This window comes from Erpetoichthys calabaricus, chromosome 3 (assembly GCF_900747795.2).
Source record: "Erpetoichthys calabaricus chromosome 3, fErpCal1.3, whole genome shotgun sequence".
Classification (NCBI taxonomy): domain Eukaryota; kingdom Metazoa; phylum Chordata; class Cladistia; order Polypteriformes; family Polypteridae; genus Erpetoichthys; species Erpetoichthys calabaricus.
In genome coordinates, this window is record NC_041396.2 from 278,728,341 (window position 1) to 278,754,664 (window position 26,324).

Genomic DNA, 26,324 nt, shown 5'->3' on the forward strand with positions numbered 1-26,324 from the left:
ATATCGTAGAAAACCAGCTATACTGGCTGCACTTCGAGAACAAACTGAAATGGTATGCACATCAGTTTCACTGGACACTTAGGCCAGTTTTTATATATATATATATATATATATATATATATATATATATATATATATATATATATATATATATATATATATATATAAAAACTGCTCAAAAAATTAAAGGAGCACTTTGAAAACACATCAGATCTCAATGGGAAAAAAATCCTGCAGGATATCTCTACTGATATGGACTGGGTAATGTGTTAGGAACGAAAGGATGCCACATCATTTGATGGAAATGAAAATTATCAACCTACAGAGGGCTGAATTCAAAGACACCCGAAAATCAAAGTGAAAAAATGATGCGGCAGGCTAGTCCATCTTGCCGAAATTTAATTGCAGCCACTCAAAATCATACTCAGTAGTTTGTATGGCCCCACGTGCTTGTATGCATGCCTGACAATGTCGGGGTGGGGTGCATGCTTCTAATGAGATGATGGATGGTGTCTTGGGGGATCTCCTCCCACATCTGGACCAGGGCATTACTGGGATCCTGGAAAGTCTGAGGTGCGTGCACACACACACACACACACACACACGCACACACACACGCACATGCACGCACACACTCGCACGCACACACACGCACACACACGCGTGCACACACACACAGCCTGGGTCTCAAGAATATCATGTACTGACAAAAAAAAAACTAAGCTTTGGCTGATCCCTACTTGAAATGATGTTCTTTGTCATTACTCATGACTTCTTGCCACTTCACTGAGATAAAGTACTATGTGCATACTGAGCACATAAATACATGTGAATCTATGCTCCTTTAACACTCTCTGCCAATAAAAAGCACCAAACTTTTCAGTCAACTTCTTTGGTACAAATTAATTGATGCAATTTTCATGACTAACTAACATAATGCACACTGCCAGGTCAACAACAGCAGGGTTTCAAACTACCAGACAAGATGGTTATATTGGTTAAGTACTTAATTAAAAAAAAACATGGGAGATTAACAACATGGTCACCTCTTGAAAATAAACAATGAGAATTTCAATATGAATAAAGCCTTATGTAATCAGTAAATCTCAAATCCACACCTTTCCAGCAGTCTCGATGCCTTGACAGGGTTTTGAAAATGCGAAGCTTCTTGCTGAGTAGTACCCTGTATCTCCAAGAGGGGCATGTTCTCTCCAAGGTTTTTTATAGTAGAGCTGTTCTGGAGAAAGGTCTTGGAGGGCACAGATGAAGTTGGGACTCTGGCAGACAAGGGTGTCAAAGAAGGACCCCAGCAATATACTCCTCTACCTAGTAGCACCTCTGAATGGGCAGAAGCACACAGTACTGAAGAGGTGTAATCCAACAAGCGGGACCTGGGATGGGTAGTGGCTCTGAAAGAAAAAGGAAATTAAAAAGAGAAAAAGTTGATCATTTACATGTTCCAAAGGCATTACTTTTAACTAACCAATGAAAGCACTGAGACTCTTTCTTTCACTGTTTACACCTACAGCAGGGTGCAGAATGTAAGGAGGAAGTCGCCCATCAGCTGTTCTACTTAGTAAACTAAATGAAGTGTGAAAGGTATCTGGCAGAGTGAGAGAGCAGAAATTTACCTTAATCGTGTTAGTAAGTTGTAGAGCATCCAGCCCAAAGTGGCTAAGACGTTATGGGCTATAAAGCACAAGGTTTCTAGTTCAAGCTCTATAGATGATTATTTCTGTAACTCGTATTTCAGTTAATCTGCCAGTGTTGAAATTTTATTACTAGTACTACAGAAGTTTGATTTGTAAGTGATTTTTGATAAAATGATTTGGTCAATAAAAAGATATAATGTAAAATGTTAGGAAGTGTACAAAAAGGGCGAGGCAGAGCTATTTGGCCTAGGGCAAAAGACTTTGTGTTTTTTTTTTTCTCTCTCAACAGTGCATAAGTACATCAGTACAGTATGGACTGTTCCTTGCCAGTTAGATATTACCTGGACTGAATGAAGGCACGACAGGCATCTGCTACATGCTCCATCTGCAGATAGGTGGCAGCAGCCAGTACAGCTTCCACGGTGTCCAGAGTAAGAGGCAGCCGTGATGTGTACATAAATTCCAAAAGCAGGGTGACTCCACGGACATCCAGCGTATCTGGGAGAGTGAGAACGCTGAGCCCCGCAGAACCACAACGAGAGAACAGAGAATAGAAGAAGCCACTGAGGAAAAAGGAGGATAAAGGGAAAGGAAATCAGTCGCCACACAATGAATGCATTAGTCCTTCATTACTTTCTACCCAAATCATAAAATGTTTTGCAAAAGGATTGGAGAGCTTAGCTACCTGCATGCAATGAGGACAGCTCGGTGGGCCAGTAGTTGGGTGTTACCCACCAGCAGGGTGGCATCTGTCAGTATTTCCCGATGGCGAAGTTCATTCAGATTGAGTAGGACATCATTTGAGTGGCGGGTGAACTCCTTCACATATCCCTCCACTGGTAAAGAATCATCATGATGGTACCTCTTGGTACCCTCTGTTGCTGTGGAGGAGTGGCTTTTCTCCAAGTAGCCCTCAGCTGGTGTCACAGCACCGGACATCTGTTTAAGGTATGTCTCCACAGCAGCAGTGCCTAACACACTCATGTTTCTAAGGAAGTAAAACAGATTAAATTTGTTCCCATTTTAAGCATAATTCTTGAATTGCTAGTTTGGAGAACCATGCATGCATTACCCTGCCTAATATAATCATACTTATTTTCCAGCATAGCAACAATCATATGAACTTTAAGAACATAAGAAATGATAAGAGATAATGCAATTCATCGACCTTTGTTGTTTGGCTTACCAGTCTAACCATAAATGATAAAATATACCAATATATTAGCTTCAGCAACATCATTTGTCCATTTGAGCCAAAAGACAGAACCAGTTTTGCTCCCTGGTTTTCTATTCCAATGTACTCCACCTTATCCATTTGAGCCAAAAGACAGAACCAGTTTTGCTTCCTAGTTTTCTTTTCCAATGTACTCCACCTTAATTTCCCCCAGTATCTGACCTCACACATAATATGTAGTGTTGCTACCTCAAAGATCCAGTACCGTGTGTTCAAGTCTCACACTTGGACATTATCTGTGTGGAGGTTGAATGTTCTTCCTAAAGCTATGTAGGTTAGGTGAACTGAAAATTGAAAGTTATGTGAGTGTGAGTGGACCCTGTGATGGAGTGGCATCCAGAGCTTTTTCCTGCCTTGGATATAGTGCAGCAGGAATAGGCCCAGCCCTCTGTGATTCTGAACTGGATTAATGGGGTGGAGAATGTGACAACATTGGATTTACATTAATGTACAGGTCACCTTAGCAGCCAAATGTCTAATAATTTCCCAATGGAAGAATTCTGAATTTGTCACTTCTCTGTCTGGAAGTCCTCTTTTTATTTTAATAGAATTGTCTGCTATGTGGATTAATGGGACAACTGCACATACAGTACTATTAGTAAATGGGAAAGCACTACCTCCCGGATTAAATCATGTCTGACAGTGTACCCCTGATTTCAATTTCACACTATTCTATTAAATCTCTTTGTTCAGCCGGGCATTAGGGTCTCTGGGGCTTGTCAGTGATCAGTGTTTTATGAATTCTAATTTAATCCACTTTCTTAAATAGCTCTGGGGTGGGGTGGATTTGGAGTGGTCACCGGTGGGAGGATTTTCTTCACATTTTATACATGAAAATGTCTTCTTTCTTTTTTTTTCTCCAATTTTTTATTGCCTTACTATTTGTTTTTGAAATCAATAAAAAAACTGAACACAAAAAAAAAACATTTGACTTACAGTACAAAACAAAATACAGTACAACTGTTCCTATCCATTTTCGACAGTTGGAACACAAGTAGGTTAAGTGACTTACTCTGGGACACACAATGCATCAGTGACAGGAGTTCAACCACCTGCCTTTGAGTTTAAAGTCCAATGCCTCAGTTTTTGAACTACATGGAGTGTCAAGTATGTGAATTATTCACTCCATCCTTTGATCATATGATAGATGCAAGGTTACTAAGAGAGAGAAGGAAAGAAGGGATGCAAAGACCCTTTGTGAACTTTCTGGAAATTTCACCATTCTGTGAGTGCTGGAATGGATGGACTGGTATCCCGTCTAAGATCTAAGACAATTTCCTACTAAGCTGGGATGTTGCAATGGAAAGAATGCAAGAATAGAGGAGAAACCTGGCTGGGAAGAGGTGTTGCAGGGAATGGACTTCCCTGTTTTGAGGAGCTTCCATATAGTCTGTGCAATGCTGTGACACAGGAAGCTTTCCTGGTTCCACTATAAAAGTAAGCCAGGAGAAAGAGAGAGAGAAAACAAAAAAGGCATAAATAAAACAAACTTTGTGCAGGTTACAGTATCTGGTGAGTTAGGTACTAATTCTAACATGAAGTATAGCTAGGCTCAGTAGATAGTGCTGCTGCTTCCACTATCAGTGTGGAATTTGCACCATTTTTTCATGTACTGTATCTGTCTATGTTAGTTTTTCTGGGCAAACCATTTTTACTTCTACATTTCAAAAATTTTGCTACGGTAATCACCACTACCGGAGTCCTGAAGTGGATGAAAATAATCTGAGAATAACAGGTATTTATGGTTAATTTGCCTTATGTTTCTTTTCTGCACTCTAATGTATAACTATTCCTCCTTTGACTTTTTGAATATATGGGCTCCTTTGCCTTTATTTCTCCTGGACAGGGTGTCAAATGTAGGGGTTTACACTATGCACACACAAATACTGTATATACACAATATGTGAGTGAAGTCATTGGTTAGTCTACAACTACATCCTTAACCATGCTCACAACCTCTGGGTAGAGATTGAAAGAATAAGATTGTACATTCAAGTTCAAGTGGCTGAAATACGGTTCCTATGCAGTGTTTGTGGACCCCCTGTCCATGACTGAGACAACCCTGAAGTAGAGCCACTGCTTCTCTTGATTAAAATAGAGGATCTGATGTGAGTATGCAGGTGGACTGCTCTTTTGGTAGGTCTCCTGCAAAGAATGCTCCCGCAGAGAAGACCAAGTGTTTAAACCCAGAGAAGGTTGGAAGAATTATAACTTTCTGGTAATACCCCATGTAGCATTGGGAGAAATTGCAAAGAGAAGGCTGTCAAGCACAGCACAGTGTGCTGATATTCCAACCTTCCATTAGGGTTAGCAGTGTTAAAATATTGATAGAAATTAATGAATTTGTCATTTTTACTAGAAAACTCTTTTAAATACTAGAATCATCCATAATTCTTCATGTGTCCTAGTATTTCAATAATGTCACAATTCAGTGTTGACTCTGCCCTTGCCCCACCTTGTTGACCTTTTCTTTTTTTTTTTTCATTCCGCAATTAGGAAAACTTGTTTTGAAGCTTGGCTGCTGAAGCTAGGGCCTAAGGGTGTGTGGCCTCTAATTATAGCTTGTCGCACAGGTACTGCCAATAGTTACACCTCAGTCACCACAGCAAATAAACCAGAGAGCACTGCAACAGTCCAGTGATCAGGCAGTGCCTTGCGCCCCCTTTCATGAGTTTCTTTAAACTTTCTTTTTATGGATTTTGACTTTCACATTCAGTTTTAGTATTGGGAATTTGGTTAAGGATTTTGAATTTTTTAACTATTATTTTAATTAAGGGATGTAGAATTATTACTTTGACTTCTGAATTGTTAGAGATTACAGTCTGAGATTTAGTCTGTTAATTCCTTTAATGTTTTCCTAGCTTTTATTTTTACTTCTTTTCATTACCCTTTAAAGTATCCATAGTATGTTTTAAAAAATGAATACAGAAAGATTACAGAGTTTATTTGAACATTATTTTTCAGCAGTAGCCTAGTTAATAACATACTCAGTCCAACAGTCACATGCCAGTTTACCAGGACCATGTTACTGGTACAGTACGTTAAATAATATCAGCAGCAGTGGATGTGGAAGAATGGCTTGATTGTTTCTCATCTATGACAGCTGAGTTGTCACTCTTGAACTTTTCAATCCATTCATAGACACTTTAATGAGGACAAATACTGTTTCTGTACTATGCTGAAAGTCAACAAGGAATTTGTGCTTTTGACACACTTTCTGACCAGAACAGTGTGGACATGTCTCACAGCAACCTAGACAAACAAAGCTCACCAACATCTACTGGTGTAGGCAACAGTGTAAAGTAAAAAAAAAAAAAAAAAAAAAGAATATTAATGCAGATATACTGTATTTTGATCATGATAGTTAAAAATTATTAATTTCAAGTCGGTTCTTTTAATTATTTACAGTACATTACTTAAGGGTATTATGGTTACATTTAACATTTTAATATTTTACGAACCTTGGGGTTGTCTTGTTTAGGTTATGTTTACTCATTCTATGCAGGAGGCTCTAAGGGTAATCATGACAATTACTAATTAAATGTCATACTCTTCTCTAACATTGTTTGAACATAAAACCTCCATTCAGTTAATACCACTTTATTTGCCTCATCTTCTCTCTCAGTGGCCTTCTTTTGCTGCCAATTATTTTCTCCATCAAGATGTGGATGGTAGGATGAAGTATATGAGGGAAACTGTCACTATCACTAACACCCAAGATATTTCATAGTTTCCCCTCCATGAATGCTGTTGACTAAATTACTGCCACATAGAAACTCAATTAACTTAACAATGTGCTGAGACTCAGGTAACTGTAATAGCTTGGTAATATGTAGGAGAAAATATGATAACAAATACAAATATTGATTTTACTGCCTATTTTTGTCTTTAGGTCTTTATGTCAGTGCTATTTCTAGACACTTCGGCATCTTATTTCATACCATTCATATTCTCTTTACAGAGCGGGGTCGCCTTCACAGTTGCTTGCTAACGTATGCCAAGAAATTGCCCTACCGTAAGTAACACAGGGGCTCCTCATTATACAGTGTCTTATTTCTGATCAAGTCTTAATATATATTATTATATACACTGAAAATATTATTATACACTGAAAATATATTGCTGAAAAATGGCATAAACATCTCAAAGTAGAAGACATTTTTGTGTATAAAAATATCAATAATGTATGTGAGGCTGAAATAATAGTGACAAAAAAGAAAGATGTGATTGGGATTTTAAAATACTTTACAAACAAAATTTAAAAAGACAATTTGGATGTAGCGCACACACACACACACACACACACACACACACACACACACACACACACACACACACAGCATTGCATATGTATGAGGCTTTACGTGCAGTTTCCCATGATGACTCAGGCCTGTTCCAGTCAGCTACCAACAGGAAACAGTGGGGAAAAAAAATCCTGATTATCCTGTCAGTTTTACTCTATTCTCAAAGCCACATTAAGCAAGGTAAATTTCTAAAGCCCATTGTAAAATAGTATCCTTCTTTTTCAGGTTAACAAGTAATATCAATGGAAAAATTAGTAATGCCGTCTTAACACTTGTTTCCAGTATCTATTACAACAGAAAGAGCCCTGTACTGATATCTATTTTGGAAAGCTATTACAGTTCAAGTTCAAGTTTATCATTACGAGTACAATGAAATTCTTATTTGCATGTCTGACCGATATGCAAAATATAATATAATAAGTGAATGGATGCATCAGCATGTACCCGAAAAAGGAAAATAATTTGCATGCTGAAAATTGAAAAGAAGGTTAGCCTTCATTACCACACACACCTGATGAAATCTATACAGCTGAAATGGTGTGTTTCTAACCTTCTTCCAATTTTTCAGCCTGCAAAAAACCTACACTTGTTTTCCTGGGACATATAATATTCACAGTTAAAGTGTTACAAATGCAGCGACAGGAGGATGAAGCCCTGGGTTTCATACCTTTACTTTATCTTATTTTTTACCTTCTTTTAAGTCTACTCTTTCCTGTTGCTGTACTATACATCATTTATGGTATGGTTTTAATGTGATTGATTATTTTCCCTTATTTTTCCACATAGTGCACCTTACTGCTCTACTAATTTTCTTAATGGTGTTATGTGTTCAGTGTATTTTATTTTCTTGCTTTATATTTTTAAATTGCTTTGGAAAGTATTATATACTGAAAAGGCAGCACTGTACTGTATACAATAAAGATGAAATAATGTGCTGGACTTACTAGTTTAGGATGTGCACAATCAATTGTAATAAGTATTAGTGCGGTTTATTCTTGCATTGTGATAACAAGTCCCTATGAGGAGTTCCAATGACACCAGAGTCAGCAGCTAAATTGTCAGTCAATAATAAAATAAACAGAGTGCCCAAAAGCAAATGGAAAGAATTATACTCACCAACTGTACCTGATGGGTTTCCTTTCTTTCAGAGTGGTGCAAGATGAAGCAAGAATGCTGAAGCATCCATCAACAGAGACCAGCTCTGAATTCGTACCTGCAGAAAGAAAGATATAAAGTTAAAGAGCAGGAAGAAACTCAGCCAAAAAAAGGGATCCCCTAACAATAGATGTTCTGGTCTGGTTGGGGCATTCTTTGATGGGAAAAATGGTAGCAACTTGTTATTTAACTTGAAATATTAAAAAAAAAAATCCAACAATGTCACACGGAAGCTATTATTTTTAAATGTAAGAGGACTGATTCCCTTTCTGCAGTTTTCAAATTTTCATATTACATACTGTGGTATTTAAGATGGATACTAAAAGAAAATGGTTTAATAGTATGATGTAACTGAACCCAGCAAATAAAGCAGGATGTTGTGACCAGCCAAATGTTAATCCAGAAAACAACCAATACTTGCTGTTAGTGGCAATCAAAAACAAACAAGCTGGGGTAAAAATGATCAAACATACTTTCATAAAAAGGAGAAAATGAAACTCCAGGTTGAGTATTGGCAAAATCAGAAACCTGAAATTCTTTATTTAAATTACAGTAAATATTTATTTTAGGAAATGTGATGAGTCTTTCCTTTATTGGTCACATTGACCTTGTATCTGGTACATCACAAATTGACACACATGCACCTGCAGCCCCACAGCAGTTGAATGTTGTGTGACAATAGCAATAAATCACAGCATCAAGGAAAATAATGTGAAATATAGATAAGAATTAGTTCCAATAAAACAAAACAAAGAAAAAATATTTCCAATACACTAAACATAAACAGTTTGAGATCCGACAGATAATGGAAAAGTTTTAGTTCTTGCACATGGCACAGGCCAAATAAATTTAATTATAAAGCAAGTGATTTCATATGAAAGAACAAACCCAACTATTCTGTAACACACAGTTAAACATGAATGGGATTCTGGGCTGCAAAAGGGATTTTGCATTGCCATGTTCCTGCCAGTGGTTACAATAAAACACAAAAGTTGCTACTTCAGCTCTCAACACAGACACCCAGTGTAATGTGGAACCAGTCACTGACCTGCCACGTCTATTATTGTTTAAACATGGAAATGTTTCAACAATATTATTCATAAATTGCTCTATTTAAATGGGTGAGCTAAATACTTCATACAATTTTAACATCATCTAGAGATAAAACACACCCTAAATTGGACTAGATGCTACAATATCAATGGACCAAGTAATGAATGGATGACCCTTAAGTCTGACAGACCTGTCTCAATATAATGAATACAAAAAAAAAAACAAAACAGGCAGCTCTCATGCAAAGCAATTTAACGGATTTCATAAATGTACAATCCTTTAGTCCAAAAAATGTATTGCAAAATGTGGAATTTAACAATCTACCAAACATTTATAGTTTTTGAATGAGCAGTTTAGAGCCTGCACTGAAATGGCTCACTGTCAGGTACAATGCTAGTGTGATGAGAAGTTATGGTCATTTTATTGTGCTTTTTTACACAATAAAAATAAAAAAAATAATTTTAAGGCAGAGCAAAAACTTTCTTCAATGTAGTATTAGCACTGAATAATGAAGTGACTCAAAATGTACAGACTTACAATAAGCTGCCTTATAGCTTAAAGTACAACTTATTGGTATGTTTGGCCATGATGTCCGTATAGTACAAGCTGGGGATATGGCTAATCAGGGCATAGGGAAAGAAACGGTCCAATGAATCCAGGGCTGTGTTCGGGGTGTGCCAATCAGGGTACATTAGGAGAAATTGTCAGGCCACCCAAAATGTCACAAAGGTAGCAACATTGACTTCTCTTGAAGAAATATTTCTTAGAGCATTCTGTGGAATTGCAAAGTGGCATATTACTCTGCACAGACTACCTGACAGCGAGCAGAACCTGTCAAACCTGAAACATACAGACAACACCTTCAGATGGAATGTTCAGCTTCTTAAAAAAGCTTACGATTTTGCTAATGTTCCTTTGGCTGCTGCAAAATGAAAATAAATAAAGTTCAATACTTGGAAGGATTATATTTCTGCCACTCTCTCAGTGCTCCATTAGTTTTCTTTTTATCTTATTTAAGCTGTTTGGAAGCTTCTTCATTTTTAAAATTATGTAGAAGTGGCTCTTTAATATTGCATTCTGGTTTAGTGAATTTCCCCTTGGGATTAATAAAGTATCTATCTATCTATCTATCTATCTATCTATCTTGCAACTAAATGTAAATTTGTTCCCCACTGTTATTTATTTACATTAGATATTTGTTTGGCCTTTGTTTTATAACAGGGCTCATTGTGATTAGGTCTACTATGGAAGCAGTATGGTCTGGTAGCTAAGTCACTGGATTATCTTATACGTCTCAGCCGTAGCTGATTTACACTTTAATGCTTCAGAGACACACTCTGCTTCCCAGTGATTCTGTAATAAAAATGGTTTAGAAAATAGATGGACAGAGTGGTCATAAAACTAGCTTTTGAAACCTGAGGTTAACACACTACGGCAGTGGTCCCCAACCTTTTTGACAGCAAGGACCACTTTATTAGATGCAAATTTTTCCACGGACCGGTCGGGGGTTGGGGGGGTTATGGGAGGGGGGGGGGGCAGTTTTACAATTTACATAACATTTCTATTATTATTAAAGTTATTAAGCAGTTCGCATACGTTTGCAATCTGAGATTTTTCTTCTTTTTTTGCATATAACAAAGACATATGCTTTATATTTGCCAATCCAACAGATTGCACATCACAAACATTAACACTGCAATCTTTTTTTCGTGTCTGCCGTTTCTATAGGAGGGTGACAATGAGTTAAATTCCAATGGATGTTTTTCAAATGTTGACAAGCAATAAGCAAAAGGAATCAATGAAAACCACAGACAACAAAAACAGCAAAAAAAAAAAAAAAAAAACAGTACGAGGAAAGTTCGAAGAAAGAGATTTTTTTACAATGTTTCTGTTTGGGGATCGTTGTGCAAACGTGCACAACTGAGCTGCAACCACAGATCTAACTGCTCTGTGGATGATTCGTTCAAGCATTTCAAGGTCACTTCGTTGTAATGAAAGCATCTGTTGAATGTATTTCGTAGTAACGTGATTTCTATAGACTCATGTCATATGGGGAAACTGTCGGGACCATAAAAAATACTTTGTTGTAATAGTCTCTCACCTCGGTCTCTCTCCTCTCTCTGCACCGCTGCAAAGCCCCGCCCACCAAGTGTTCTGAAAAGTCTGAGTGAGTCGCTGGCAGTTCTCTCGCAGCCCGGCTATCAGACGGCTGCGGACCGGTAGTGGGCCGCGGACCGGGGGTTGGGGACCCCTGCACTACGGGACCCTTCCTGTCCATCTTCCAAAATAAAAGGGAATAGCTGAACTATCATTCTGATCTTGTAAAGCATACTGTCATGGTGCTCAATATAGAAAGACACTGGACGAAAAGTAAAGTTGGTTGATTACTTAATTACCTGCAAATAAAACTATAGGAAAACACGAAACAGATTGATCCTCATAATTAAAGAACGGGTAGTAAACAGATTGATCCTCATAATGAAAGAACGGGTAGTACACTAAGAAAATAAGGTAAGTCTGTAAACTGAAACGTTAATTAGAGCCATGCTATAACCAGTTCTGTTAAACCAGCAAGCTCACAGAGTATAACAACTCTGCCTTTCTAACAATAATCAAAAGTTAGTAAAATTATACACTTAAACACCCTTTTCACAGGATTACCTGTCCTATAAATCAATCCTAATGGCTCACTATATAGAACTGGCATCCAAATTTATGACCACCTTGCACTTGCCACAGTCTATACAAACAGCTTCATTAAACTGGCATGCCAAAAAGTGACAGGAAAGTAAAAAAGTGATGCAGATTATAGTTATAAAATAATCCTCTATACAATAAATGAATTGCAACACTTAAATAAAGCAAAAAAGCTGGCTGCAACTCAAATGGCTCTAACTTTACAGTACCTTAGAAAACACCTGTAATGTGTCATTCTGCATATCAAACAATGCGTCAGTGTACAAACAGCCTGCTGCTAAAAAAAAGGAAAGAAAAAGAATTTCATTGCTGAGCTGCTCATCCATTTTACATAGGTATTGTGGCCAGGGGTTAAGGCTCGTTTAATTTAATATATACATTTATATTAAATTCTGCTTCATCTCTGTAAAATGGCCTGAGTCTGCATTCTTTTTAGAAAGGTAAACTGTCAAATAAGTTTTTTTTTGTTTATTAAACTGTGCCACAACTGAAGAGACAGCCACATAAACATCTCTGCTAAATCTCAATAATTGCAATGTACTTGATAGTTTTTGTTATAAGAAGGTTCTTTATAAATTAAAGGTAATTTTGTTAAATAGAATTCCTAAAGAAACTTTATATATAAAGATAATTTTATTAGAATTCCTAAATTAAAGGTAATTTTGTTTATTAGAATTGCTAACTGGAAAAATGCATACATATATGTGTACTGCAGCGTCAGCCTTTTAAAGCAACTTGAGATAGTGTTGGCTATTGAAAGCCGCAAAAAAAAAAAAAAAAAGTTTTTTTATAGCCCACTTGCCTTCAAAAGGCAAACAACTTTACCAAATATTTAAGTGACTGTGCAGGGCAGACTGATCTCCTTCCTCTGCTGAGGAATACTAGCATTGTTAGATTCAGAAACAGTTTTTATCCACAGGTCATGAGGTTACTTAATAGCTACTCATACTGACAATTGCATGAGTGGTCCTGGTATGTGTTTCTTCTATCTATTGGTCCTGGTATGTGTTTCTTCTATCTATTGTGTGGTTTCTTTGGTTTGTATTGTACAGCCGTCATTAGTCACTGGGAGATAGTCAAGTAAAAACTTTTTTGTATTCTGTATGTGTGACAATAAGCATGAACTTAAAGTTGAACAGGGTCTGTTTTTTCTACCAAAGGATCAAACAAAACTGGAGCCTATTTCATCATAGGCAAAATAAATATTTGATTAAAGCACTGTATCTATACGCAGTCTACTTAAAAAATTAAAATCAAACAAATACTAACCACCAGTAAATTATATTTTTAATTTATACTACTGTACACTCACTGATATGGGCAGAGCACTCATCTCAATTCTCAATGTAACATATGCACACACATATATATGGATATCATTTTTTTTCAAATAGATGATACAATAAGTGAATACTAATCTAATAACAGATAGCTAAATAGATAAGGCAATATATACCAGGCAGGCAGACAGACAAATACTGAAGGTGCTGTGCTGGTATAGGTTTTGGGCCCTTCTGATGCTAAACTGAATTAATTTGGTGTAACAAAGCTATTTATGTTGTTATGTTACATTTTAACTACAGTATATCAAGTATTCCTAATGTGAATTCAAGAAATAGGGCAGAAGACATTTAACACCAGATAAAAACATTTTGCATGATAATAATAGCTATCTAAATATTAACGACTTTAATAAAATAAAGAAGATACAAATTAGTTGTAGAGTACTGGATCAGAAACAATGCAATTGCATCAATAACTCTATAAACTGATTTATAATAAAGCCACAACAATAACAATCATTTGCTTGACACATTTCATTACCATTTTAACCACAGATTAAAAAACAACATACATTTACAGTATAATAGTAATAATAATAACAACAAGTACCTTCATTACAGATTGCTCATTCTCTAAGATCAAAAAAAAAAATCTAAATTCAAAATTTATAAAAATAAAATCCAAATGGCAACTCAAAAAACAATGGAATTGAGTGCAGCATAAACAAAATAAAATCCAACCTGGTCTCCTGGGTAAAAGATGTGTGACAAATACCCAAATATAAGTTTGAAAAGTTCTGACAATGCTGTTTGGAACTATACTAGAAATACAGGAAATGTTAAAAAGAACGATGTATGCAGTATGAGGAACATCCTAAATACCTCCAGTAATTCATTTCTTAGAAATAAATCAGTTTGTCTTCCTTTTAAACACAACCCATGATAAGAGCAACTCTGTATTTTAAAAACTCCCATTACACAAGTCAGTGATGCATGTAGCTCCAAAAGTTCTCCCAAAGCGTCAGCTATGAAAAGACTGTCGCTTACTTCATTTAACTACATTTAAACAAATACAAAATGTTAAAACTTACCCTGGCCTGCAGGGACGTTAAATTGGAAAATCACGTAGGGAAAATGTTCCCCTTGGCTATGATCGCCCTTCTACCTTATTCAGGATATGGGGAGGATGACTGAGCCAGCGGACTCTTGTATCGAGTACCTGCCTCGATGGTCCGTCTCTCAATGATCCCTGGCAGTGGTGCAGGATTTATAATATCGTTTAGGAAGCTGCCGGAAGCCCTGAACACTCATTTCCACTTCCCTATGTCCCCCAACAAAGGCAGTAAGACGACAGGAAGCTGGCTGGCTAGATGCAGACCCCTTGTATTTTTAGTAATGGCAGGAAAGCGCCCCTGTTATTCTTTCGAAAAATATCCCGTCAAAACCCTCACGTCAGGGAAAAGCATTTTGCCAAGAAAAACCAGGAACAGGGAGACCATGCACATGGCAGCAGTTCAAGCGGCCAAACATCTGTGCATACTAATGTTCACAATATCTAGTGGGGAAGGTGTAAACAGGACCATGCCATTCTGTCTTTTGTCGCCTTGAACTTCAAACAGCAACAACATCCAAAACAGCTACTACCATGACAAAATGCGTGCCTTTTCACAATTAGACACAAGACTGTCTGTCACAAAAAAATGCCAGCTCCTCATATTTGTCATTGAAAATTTCAACGATGAATTCAGCTATACAGTGCGGCCATATGATCAGTGTGCAGTTTGGACTGTATGACCTGGCCCTTACAACCCATTCAACAGACACATATATTTCTTAATGTTACCCTTCCAATTGTCTCAAAAAGTACAATTTGTAATGTTTTTCAGTATGACTGTACGTATTTGCAATCGCAACAATTACCATGTATGGAGCTCATCACGTTAAGGAAGCTCAATGCACTTACACAACTTTACAAATGCAATGGAGTAAGATGAGCCTACATCAGCATAAACATCTATTTAAATGGAGAGTATTCAAGACATAAACATTCAGTAGAAATCAGGGTGATAGACAGACAGCAAACACTTCAATGGAGCAGGACCTCTAGCCTGAAGATAAACAAATGCAAGTCATCCGGAATAATGTATTTATAAAAACTAACAGGTCCAGAACAGGTGGCTAGAGACTTTCTAAGTAGCACTGGGTACATGGCAAGAAACAACCCTACACAGGCTGCAAAACTAGGAATTCATAAGTAAAATGTTTCAGCCCAGTGTAATAAAATGGATGATTAATACTTGCATAAAAACTATATTCTGCATTTACCTATTTGGGTTTGCCTTTATCCAAGGTGACTTACAACATTTATGATTCTATTGGGTACATTTCTTTTGTTTTTCATATTGAAGCACAGGCAAGTGAAGTGACTTGCTCATGGTCACACAGTGCCAGGTGAAAGATTTGAACCCACACTCTCAGGGCTTGAATCCCAAAGTCTACCCACTACACCGCGCTGCCTGCCCATAATTGTACTGCAAATACTAATCATTAGTTCTGCAGAGGAAAATCTAATGGAGTAATTTGGTACCAAATTAATAGCTTATAGCAGTGCTAATATACAGTCAGTGCAATTTACTTTTCTAGTATCTCCACAGATCCACATCTTAACACAGAAGAAATTACATTTATATTATCTAAAACTGCAGAAAATCTATTTTTCTTTGTGTGGAACTGTGCAGAGCTTCCTTAGATTTTGGCAAAAATTCATTAACATCATTCAGCTCAGCTGAACTCCTGCCTGTGTCATGGCTAAAGTCCTATTATTTTAAATTAATATAAGGTTGTATAGCACAGTAGGCCTCTTTTGATTACAAATTAATAATCAGTAACAATTAATAACTCATCACTGGTTTGGGTGAAGGTGGTCAATTTAGTTTGGTTTAGGATTACAAATCTATTATTTCTGTGATATATGGCATTATTATATTTCTAATTGAACAGACTTTTTTAAATTTCACAATTTTGTTTTACTTAAAGTTACGTTTGATTGTAATGTTATACAGTAACAATTATTTTGTACTGTTTTTTGAAGCAAATAAAAAAGAACTGTGTATAAAAAATACAGGAGGTTGAAATCCTGGAACTCACTTTCACAAACAAACCATTTGCATTCCAAGAAGGAATATGTCATTTATTAGTGAAATGTCTGAAAATACAACAAATAAATGCATAAAAAACAGGAGTGATGCAACAACAGGCAGTGAAACTGCTAAATACACTGGCATTTATAAACAACACACATCGGTGTTAGATTGTAGAAAACTGCTAATATAATCAAAATGGTTTTGTTCTTTACCTTTTTGTTAAGTTAGAGACTTTAATTCTTTACATTTTTGTTTAAGTTTGAGACTTTATTTTCTGTGCACTTTGACAGTTGACTGATTTAAAAATAATGAAAGTATTTAAAAAGTGTATGTTCAACACATGAGTTTCCCTGCATAAAACTTTTTTTCTGAAATTTTGACCTCTGCACAGTACTGTCCCTATATATGTACTGTACTGTACAAAAGTTTTATTCTACCCAGGAAAATTCATTTTAGAGCCAGCTACTGTGTTTGAACAATAGTATTTATCTGCACATGAAAATGCCATATAAAATTAAAATAAACACAAATAAACGATGATACAATAAAAGTATCAAAAACATTTTAATATTTTGGGAGATGGCTAGAACAACAGGCACTGTGTGTTCCTGTTAAACTCCACCTACAGCACATCTAATTCAAATTCATCAGGTGTGCAAGTGTTGCAGGTAAACCCAATAGATGTGCATACTGAATGGTAACCATAAATAATGAAATGCTTCAAGGAGAAACTTAGAAATACCTAAGCTCACTCACTTTGACAGATATAATATCACAACTTTGTATTACTAAGGCTATAGTCAGCAAGCAACAGCCCAACAAATTGGATTTTCAAGATGTGGACTTCAAGCTGTCCTAAAGAAATTTCAAGAAACTGGGCAAGCAGAAGACAGAAAATGCAATTTGACACAAAAAGCTGCATTTCATCTGATGGAAAGGACTTTATAATCACTTAAGAGATACACTGTATGCAAAATGCCATAAAAGACATTTGTCACCAAAATGCATGCTTTGACTATACGAAGGAGTCTTAAAAGGAAAGATCTTGTAGGAAGTGTAGAGCTAAGAAACGATTCTTGTGAACAGGCAATATGCAGAATAGATTGCAGTACGTGAAAAATCATAAAGCCAGGAGTAACATCCAGTGGAAAGAAAGTCTTATGGAGAAATTAGATCAAACTTGAAAACATTTTGATACACAAAGATGCCAGGATATCAGAAAAGGAGTCAGCAAGAAGTAAGTTGATTTCTGTTTCTAAGCTTCTGTGGAGCTTTGTCTTGACCAGGGGAGCACTGCGGACAAAAATGTAGGAGATAAGGTCAAAATTGATAGAATGATGACTGGTGAGAAATATGAACAGACTTTGATTCATTAAGCTGTATCATTGGGTAAATGACTTACAGTATTGGCAGAAACCTAATCTTTCATCACAATAATGACATATATTGAAAACACGATAAAGATTTAAAGGGAACATAAGTATTACCAGGTTTAGCCTGGCAACCTCAGAGCCCTGACCTCAACATAAATGAAGCTGTGTGGTATCACTGGGACAGGGAAAAACAGTTAAAAGCAGAATCATGGCGAATCACACGATAAGCATGGAAGAACTGACACACAGGACTGCTTGAGTAAAAACAGACAGCAGAGTAACAACGCAAACTGTTTCAGTTTTGCAGGCTAAGGGAAGTCACAAAAAAAAAACTAACTTGTTTTAAAAACACAACATTCCTGTTGTGTTTTTATTGTGTCGATGTATATTTAAGTTTTCTCTAATGCTTATATATGAAAATATACATGCACATCAAATGTGCCCAATGAAGAGGAAACATGAAACAAAGCTGGCTGAAGGACAGATTATAAAAAAAAAAAAAAAAAAAAAATCTGTGTTGTTATCTTTCACAGAGCAAGAAAGTCAGAAGATAGGAATGGACTAGCAGCCATAATTTGTTTAGCATGGAGAAAAAAATATAAGCAGATATGGTTTAGCAGTGTGGAACAGAAGGTGGATAATGACTGGGTGAGGGGGTGCGCTGTGATGGAGGTGACAGGGCCAAGACCACGCAGGCAGATAAAAAAGAACTAATGGTTTTGGAGAAGTGATGCGACTAGTACCAGTCTCAAGAAGAAATCATACAGCCAGGAGTAACATCCAGCGAAAGAAAGTCTTATGGAGCAATTAGATCAAACTTTAAAACATTTTAATAAAACAAAGATGCCAAGATATCAGAAATAATTAACAATGAATAAAATGTAAATGATATCTAGCTAACATGGGTAAATCCTGAAAATGGCCATTAAACCTGTGACTAAAAATATAGCACTTTTTCAAAACAGTCTGTTCTTACAGCATAAGCCATACTGTACAAAAACTAACTGAATGATATTACTAAAAGTCTGGTGGACCATCCTATTATTTTTTATGTTACTATGCAGTTTGGCTCTTCTCCAGCCAGTATATGTGATCTCCAGCAATTTGTGCAAATCAAACTAAATTTTCCAAACACAAATTCCGGTGGTAGAAATCCATTGCCAAGTTTGTCCCGGACAACAGCTAAACAAGGAAATGGGTGTGGCCACAATAAACGCTGGCGTACTTGATTAACTTCAGTCTGCTCAAGAAGTCGTACCAAGAGGAAGCGTCGATTGCTCTGGGAGGCCAAGGCATACATGACAAACTATGATATTTTCACAAGAGCCTTTGTTCAAAGGAAACAAGTCTGAGATACCCTTCTAAACCTGAAGTCCATGTTTCCGGACTTGAATTGTGTCACTCTTGGCTTTTTAATTTGCTCCAAAGAAACATGTGTTTATTTTTCTTCAATATGCTTATTTTTAAAGTGTTGTTCCAATGCATTAAAAAACCTGAGTAGGCCTGCATGATTTCCAGGTATTGTACAGCAGGTTGTGACTGTGACCATGGGAAGTCATGTTAGAGAGGGCTCTTATGAAATGAATTATCTCAATAGATGGTACATCTGATCCTGACTACAATGAGCATGTGAGACAGTGAGATCTTCAGGATCTGTGATCATGTGTCAGTATAGTTTATCTGAAGGGGACAGATGAAATGTAAATTTATGTTTAAGTTCAACAAATATTTGGAAGCAGTTCAGTTTAGAAGTAATGTTGATTTATGTTCGACAACTATTTTATTAAATTTTAGGCTGATGGGATTAAGGACCTATGTAAACTATATCAAGTGCAATGCAAGAAACAGCACAGAACACCAGTCTATCTCAGGGCAAACACGCACACATTGAGCCATTTTAGAATTACAATTAACTTCTACACAGACAGTGACAAGATACAAATTCAAACCCTGTCTATTGATATTGTCACCCAACAGTGTTAATAAATGGGCCACTGTGCTGTTGACAGGTGATATTCAGTGACCAAAAATATGTATAAAACCTGATTCTAAACCAGGCACTTTTAGCAAGGCAAAATTGTTCATAGGTATGCGCAGTTGTCCTGCTGTCATAGTTTACCAACAGTGTAGATGTACAGTGCATCATCTGGCTACATATTAGCAATTCTTGACAGCTTTGTATGTACAGGCTGCACTGTGCATAGGCTGTTTGGCACTCTACAAACTTGCGGTGTTCACAGGGGAAGCTCTTAACATGACACATTTATTTCCCATCTACAGTATACACCAGTAGTGCAAGTAAAATTTATTTTTAATGTACCATCTGTGCACATGCAGTTGGCTCCTTACACGACATTAAGAGCAACATTTCAGCCTTTCATGAGTAGTAATATACTCAATGTCACTTTATGTACTATTAGTCAGCCCTCTCTATACAGAAGTAGTGTATTACATGTCAGCTCTTAATATACAGCAATATACTGCACTTGAAGCCAGCTAATGTACTGTAAGTGCACATGCTGTTAGGCCTCTTTTTACAAAGGTAGCATATTGTATTTTAGTTTATAATGTAAAGTAATGTACCTTGTGTTGTTATGATTAACACTCCATCCTTTTTGGGCTTAGAGGCTCAAGTACATCTCTTACTGTTTACAGTATAAACAGTTTTGCTTATTGGCAGTACACAATGGGTTTCATTCATAAACCATTTGTAACTGACTGAGTATATTTGTGCTTAAGACACAGTCCAACAAAAACCTCATGCTGGATTCAAGAATGGTGCACTGAGCCCAGATTGGACTGTAACTATATCCGGAGGCTGATAAATTCCAAAGAATTATAGATGGTCAGTGGGTTTACCATTTTACTAAATTAGCACAAATCCACACCCATCAATGTCCATTTATAAGGAGGTGGGGGATTAACATGGATATTTTCAACTTCTTTTTTCATAATTCTTTTATTTATTTGAATGGAGTTGTTGTTTGTAATTGGCGGCATGGTGGTGCAGTGGTAGCGCTGCTGCCTTGCAGTAAGGAGACCCGGTTCGCTTCCTGGGTTCTCCCTGCGTGGAGTTTGCATGTTCTCCCCGTGTCTGCGTGGGTTTCCTCCGGGTGCTCCGGTTTCCTCCCACAGTCTAAAGACATGCAGGTTAGGTTCATTGGCGATCCTAAATTGTGCCTGGTGTGTGTGTGTGTGTGTGTGCCCTGCAGTTGGCTGGCACCCTGCCCGGGGATTTGTTCCTACCTTGCGTCCTGTGTTGGCTGGAATTGGCTCCAGCAGATCCCCGTGACCCTGTGTTAGGATATAGCAGTTTGGGTAATGACTGACTGACTGTTGTTTGTAATAAAAAAAGAAGCGTTAATAATTTAAGCAACAGTGATCACAACCTGGTCCAAAATGGATACTTATAATTTGAGGAAAGCAGACTTTATGGTGATAAGGAAGTACCTAGAAAACAAAGAATGGGAAAGTAAAAAAGTCTGCACCTGTAAATGTTATAAATGAAAGATGGTGTCACTTCAGAGACATTCTGATCCAGGCACAAAATAAGTTTATTCCTAAAACCAATAAAACAAAACTACTAAAAAATAGTATAAATGGGTAAACAAGGGCATTATGAAGGTAAAACATAAAATAATCAACACCCAATTAATTCTGAGTTACTTGAATATCGGGAGCTACAGCAAGAGATCAAAAAAGCAATTGAAAGGTCATCAGAGAGAAACTAAAAAAGCAAATTGCTAGTGAAACCAAAACAAACAGCAAACAATTTTTGAGTAATACTCCAGTAAAAAGACAATAAATGAGAATTTAAGAAACCTCGGGGGTACGAAAGAGGATATCATTGAAAAATGAGAAGGAACTATCAATCAAACTGAGCAAATATTTCACCCAATACTGTGTAAGAGAAGAAAGAAACAGAATGTCCATGCAGAACTAAAAACAACTCAGAATTCCAAGATTTTAAAATAGGAGAGTCAGGTGTGCTTCAAGCCCATGATACACTGAAGACTAATAAAATCGCTTGACATGATGGGATTTTATCAATTGTACTGAAAGAAATGAAAGACATCATTTACAAAAACTTATTAGGCATATTGAACAGTCACTTGAGAAAGGAGAAGTAGTGGAAGACTGGAAAGTTGCACATGTGACTCCAATCTCCAAGAAGGGAGACAAAATGGATCCTAGTAATTAAAGACCAATAAGTCCTACATTCGTGCCTTGCAAAATTATGGAAACTATAGTAAGAAATAAGTTAGAAAAGTACATCTATGAAAACATACTAAATAACAACCAGCATAGGTTTATGAAAGGAAGATCCAGCTAAACAAATCTTTTAGATACAGTATTTTTGAACAGGCAACTGAAGTAGTTGACAAAAACAAAGAATATGTTATAATTTACTTAGGCTTTCAAAAAGCCTTCCATAAGCCACACTGAAGACTAATTTCCAAACTAGAAGCTGTAGGCATCAAAGGTAACTTACAAAACTGGATCTCAAGTTGGTTAACCAGCAGGAGACAAAGAGTACAGATAAGAAGGGAATGCTCAATATGGACTGAGGCCATTAGTGGAGTCCCTCGAGGGTCTGTCCTAGGACAGGTACTTTTCCTGTTTAATATGAATTGATTCTGGTATAATTTGTAAAAATGTAAAATTTGCAGATGATACTAAAAATGGAGGAATAGCAAACACTGAAGAGGCAGCAAACATTAATTCAACATCACCTTGACAATCTTCTGAACTGGGCAAAAACCTAGAATATGCAGGTTCCAAAAGTGCAAAGTACAACATGTAGGCAAAAGGAGCATGATGGGAGACACCGAACAACAGTTAGTAACCTCAGGGATTTAGATAGATAGATAGATAGATAGATAGATAGATAGATAGATAGATAGATAGATAGATAGATAGATAGATAGATAGATAGATAGATAGATAGATAGATAGATAGATAGATAGATAACATTTTTCATCATCTAAGCGATGTGCAGATGCCATTAAAAAGGCAAATAAAATGTTAGGTTATATTGTAAAAACTGTTGGATTTTAATTTCAGGGGAGTTATACTTAGACTACAGTATATATCTTACTAGTGATGCCACATTTGATGTATTGTGTGCAGTTCTGGCCACCACACTACAAAAAAAAGATACAGCAGCACTTGAAGTTGTGCAGAGGAGAGCAATCAGGTGCATCACAGGGCTTAAGGACATGTCCTACTGTGACAGACTCTGAGAACTTTAGTCTCAGAGAAGACTACATGCGGGACCGAATTCAGGTGACCAAAGTTCTCAAAAGCATTGATAAAGAAGACCCAGCAGAATTCTTTCAACTTAACAGTGACTCGTGTACTAGCCGACACTGGTGGAAATTAAAGGGAAGTTTATTTAAGACAGAAGCTGGGAAGCAGTTCTTTATGCAAAGTGTTGTGGGTATCTGGAACAAACTACCGCATCATCTAGTTGAAGCCGACACGTTGACAACCTTCAAGAAGTATCTGGATGAGATATTGGGACAGCTCAGCTATTAGCTAAACAACTGAGCTTGGTGGACTGAGGGATCTTTTCTCATTTGTCAGATTCCTCAAGTTCTCTGTCCTATGTTATAATGCTTCGATATTTCTTGAGCTTCTGTAAAAACTAAATTTGTCCTTGGGACAAATGCATTACTACTTATTCATTATCTATAAGGCCTGCAAACATGCACCAATGGAAAGAAAATGAAAGAAAGAAAACAAAACATGGCAGATGCTGAGCTAAAAGTTATTTTAGTTGTGGTGGGAAAAAAAGATTTTCTAGCATTAGTAGTGGAATAACTAACTCAAATGCTTGGAAGGAGGTAAGAGAGATAGTAATTCTAGTGTCACCTGTCATGAGAGCCATTCAAGAAGTCAAAAGCAAATGGTTTCATTTGCAAACAAGTGCACAACCGTGTTTCTACATGAAGAAAATAAAACCAAAAAAAAAACTTCAATTGCAGACTTGTTTATCTTTATTTATTAAACTGTTCTTACACTTAAACCTGTTAATTGCCATTTATTTTTGTAAAAGGTGAATTATTTGTAATATGTTATAGTGTTTTAAAATTATGTGTATAAGGCACCTGCATAGTACTGTGAATACAACAGCACAATAAGAATTAAAATTGTGATTTACACAAGTGACAAGCGATATTTAGCTGTATTTTTTATTTACACATGCACTACTAGCAGTTATTTGTAAAATCCATTTGTAGATGCAAACAGTTTAGGCCAAAATGCACAGAAATATGCTTCTACTAACCATTTACATACAAATGTGCTCTGCTGACATTTCATGAATGAGACCCAATGTGTACACTTCATATATAACAGGAAGACACATGTTGCCAGTTTTTTTTCACACGAGCAGTATAACTGACATCAGATCCTGACACATCAATTGTATACACAGGCTTGAATGTTGAAACTGCAGGCTGTGAATACAACTTCAGGTTTTAATGCTCTATCTCTGTACAAAAAACATTAGCCATTTAAATGGTGGCGGTGTCCACTCTGTTACCTCTTACTCACCAGCTGAGAGCACAGTGTCAGCACTAAGCTATTGACACGTAGTATATCAGAGACTGTTTCAGCTGCTTTGCCACCTCAGGCACATTCTTCCCTCATGGATGGTTTGTAGAACCGGCTATTTACAGCACTGAGCTCTGCATTTAGAAGTTAGCTCAATGGGGGCACTGGGGACAAGAAGCTCAATAACTAGCATACCACACAGCAGCTTGAGGCATGGAAGAATCAAAAAAGCTGAAAGTATAATACTTGGCTGGAGCGATAAACACACTGCGAGTCTGAGGCATTATGCTGGAACAGCTTTCACACAAGTTGGCCTAGTTGGAAAAGAGCCAAAGCTCAAAAAGCGATTTTAGAGCAGACCGAGAGCAGATCAGGTCACAGACTTTCATAGTCCATCATCACAGGACAAGAGATAGGTGGGGGTGAGGAAGGGGGGGATTGAGGAAGGCAAGTACATAAAAACTACATAACAGGACTGTGCAGCCATGTCTTCTATACATAAGAGCTGCTCTAGCACAATCCACCTGCCATGTCTAACTTTAAAAAGACACAGTATTCCATATGGTTTTAGTACTGTGCCCCCACACAGTGCCACTGGTTTATTTGTATGTATTATTTTCAGGATTATTCCTACATGATCCTAACCTCTTCTCTCCCCTCCTCTCCTACAGTATAGTTTCATTATACTGTACATTGGGCCACAACAAACAAAAGGTGAACCAAATTTACAAATTGTATATGGGTATTTAAAATGAACAAAAAATTTTACAAAAAGTGAATTACTTTAAAAATAGTTAAGCACATGGTCATGAGGTTATCTCAATGAGCAGTTCAGAAAAGAAAAGTAACAACTAAAACGTACAGGAGTCAAAACTAAATCAGCAAATCAGGAAGTCATCTGAAACATTTTTTGCATGTGCTGTAGTCACCATTGAGACACTCATTTGGCTCAGTAGGTCTCACCCTGCAAAAGACGTCCCTCCTCCACAAGCTACAGTCGTGAATAATGTTATTCAGACAAAAACAACCATTTTAAAAAACAAAAAATAGTCAAAATCATCACACAAATGTTGACATCTATTTCATTATTCATATGTGCACTTCACTGACACATATTCATTTCCCCAGCAAACAAGAGAAGCAAGATTGGGAAACTGTGTAGTAAGAAATAATCAGTCAGTCAGTCAGTTAGGTTAGCAAAGGGCCTGCGGCAGCAGAGCAAATTCAATGATCTTGAAAGATTGTGCTGGAGGAAGAGGCCGGACCAAATCTCACAAATGTTTTTACTGTTCTCGGTAAAGTAAAATAAATTCTCTTTAATTTTATGCAGTACATAACCTCATATTCTTTTTGTACAAAAAAAGATGGACAGGATTCTTTCACTTGAACAGTGTGTAAGAGAAAGGAAAATGTGCTTACTTAGACATAGATAGATAGATAGATAGATAGATAGATAGATAGATAGATAGATAGATAGATAGATAGATAGATACTATAATAAATAGGTAGGCTGAATATTTTGTTATAGGAACATACTAGATTTATGGATACCATGAAACAAGCAGCAGATTAATTTAAACACTACAATTACCTTTGAACAACCAAGACATTTTTAATTTTGTCTCAAACATGTTCTAACAGGAAAACCAAATACTTACACAATTTATTTATAAATGCATCTTGACCTAAACTTAATTCTTAGAATTCATTTAGTCACAAATAAACATATAGATTGTCAAATATCATTAGACGCTGCAATGAAACGCTGACTGGTGTTTATTTTCACCGCACAGCAGTCCTCAGTTAATGATGACCGGTTTAAACCCAATTACTTTTTTTTCCCCACGTAGCGCCCATTAGACACATTTAAA

General features: G+C 36.8%; 2 protein-coding genes across 3 annotated transcripts in view; one reads left to right on the plus strand and one right to left on the minus strand.

The window, feature by feature from the left end:
- Nucleotides 1-26,324, minus strand: part of bcl6b (BCL6B transcription repressor) — a 51,522-nt gene that overhangs the window by 24,103 nt on the left and 1,095 nt on the right. The window contains exons 1-5 of one of the 2 annotated variants that reach the window (XM_051924873.1): nt 14,470-14,622; nt 8,307-8,403; nt 2,338-2,640; nt 1,994-2,215; nt 1,119-1,409 (exon numbers count right to left, since the gene is read on the minus strand). In XM_051924873.1, the coding sequence (XP_051780833.1) occupies nt 1,119-1,409; nt 1,994-2,215; nt 2,338-2,636 (812 nt within the window). In that variant the 5' untranslated portion in view covers nt 2,637-2,640; nt 8,307-8,403; nt 14,470-14,622. Of the gene's footprint in view, nt 1-1,118; nt 1,410-1,993; nt 2,216-2,337; nt 2,641-8,306; nt 8,404-14,469; nt 14,623-26,324 lie in introns of those variants that run through there. The other variant, XM_051924872.1, reaches the window with a different exon arrangement.
- Nucleotides 575-26,324, plus strand: part of plscr3b (phospholipid scramblase 3b) — a 482,910-nt gene continuing 457,160 nt past the window's right edge. Inside the window, exon 1 of the mRNA XM_051924893.1 lies at nt 575-578. The gene's annotated coding sequence lies outside the window, so the exon portion shown is untranslated. The remainder of the gene's footprint in view (nt 579-26,324) is intronic.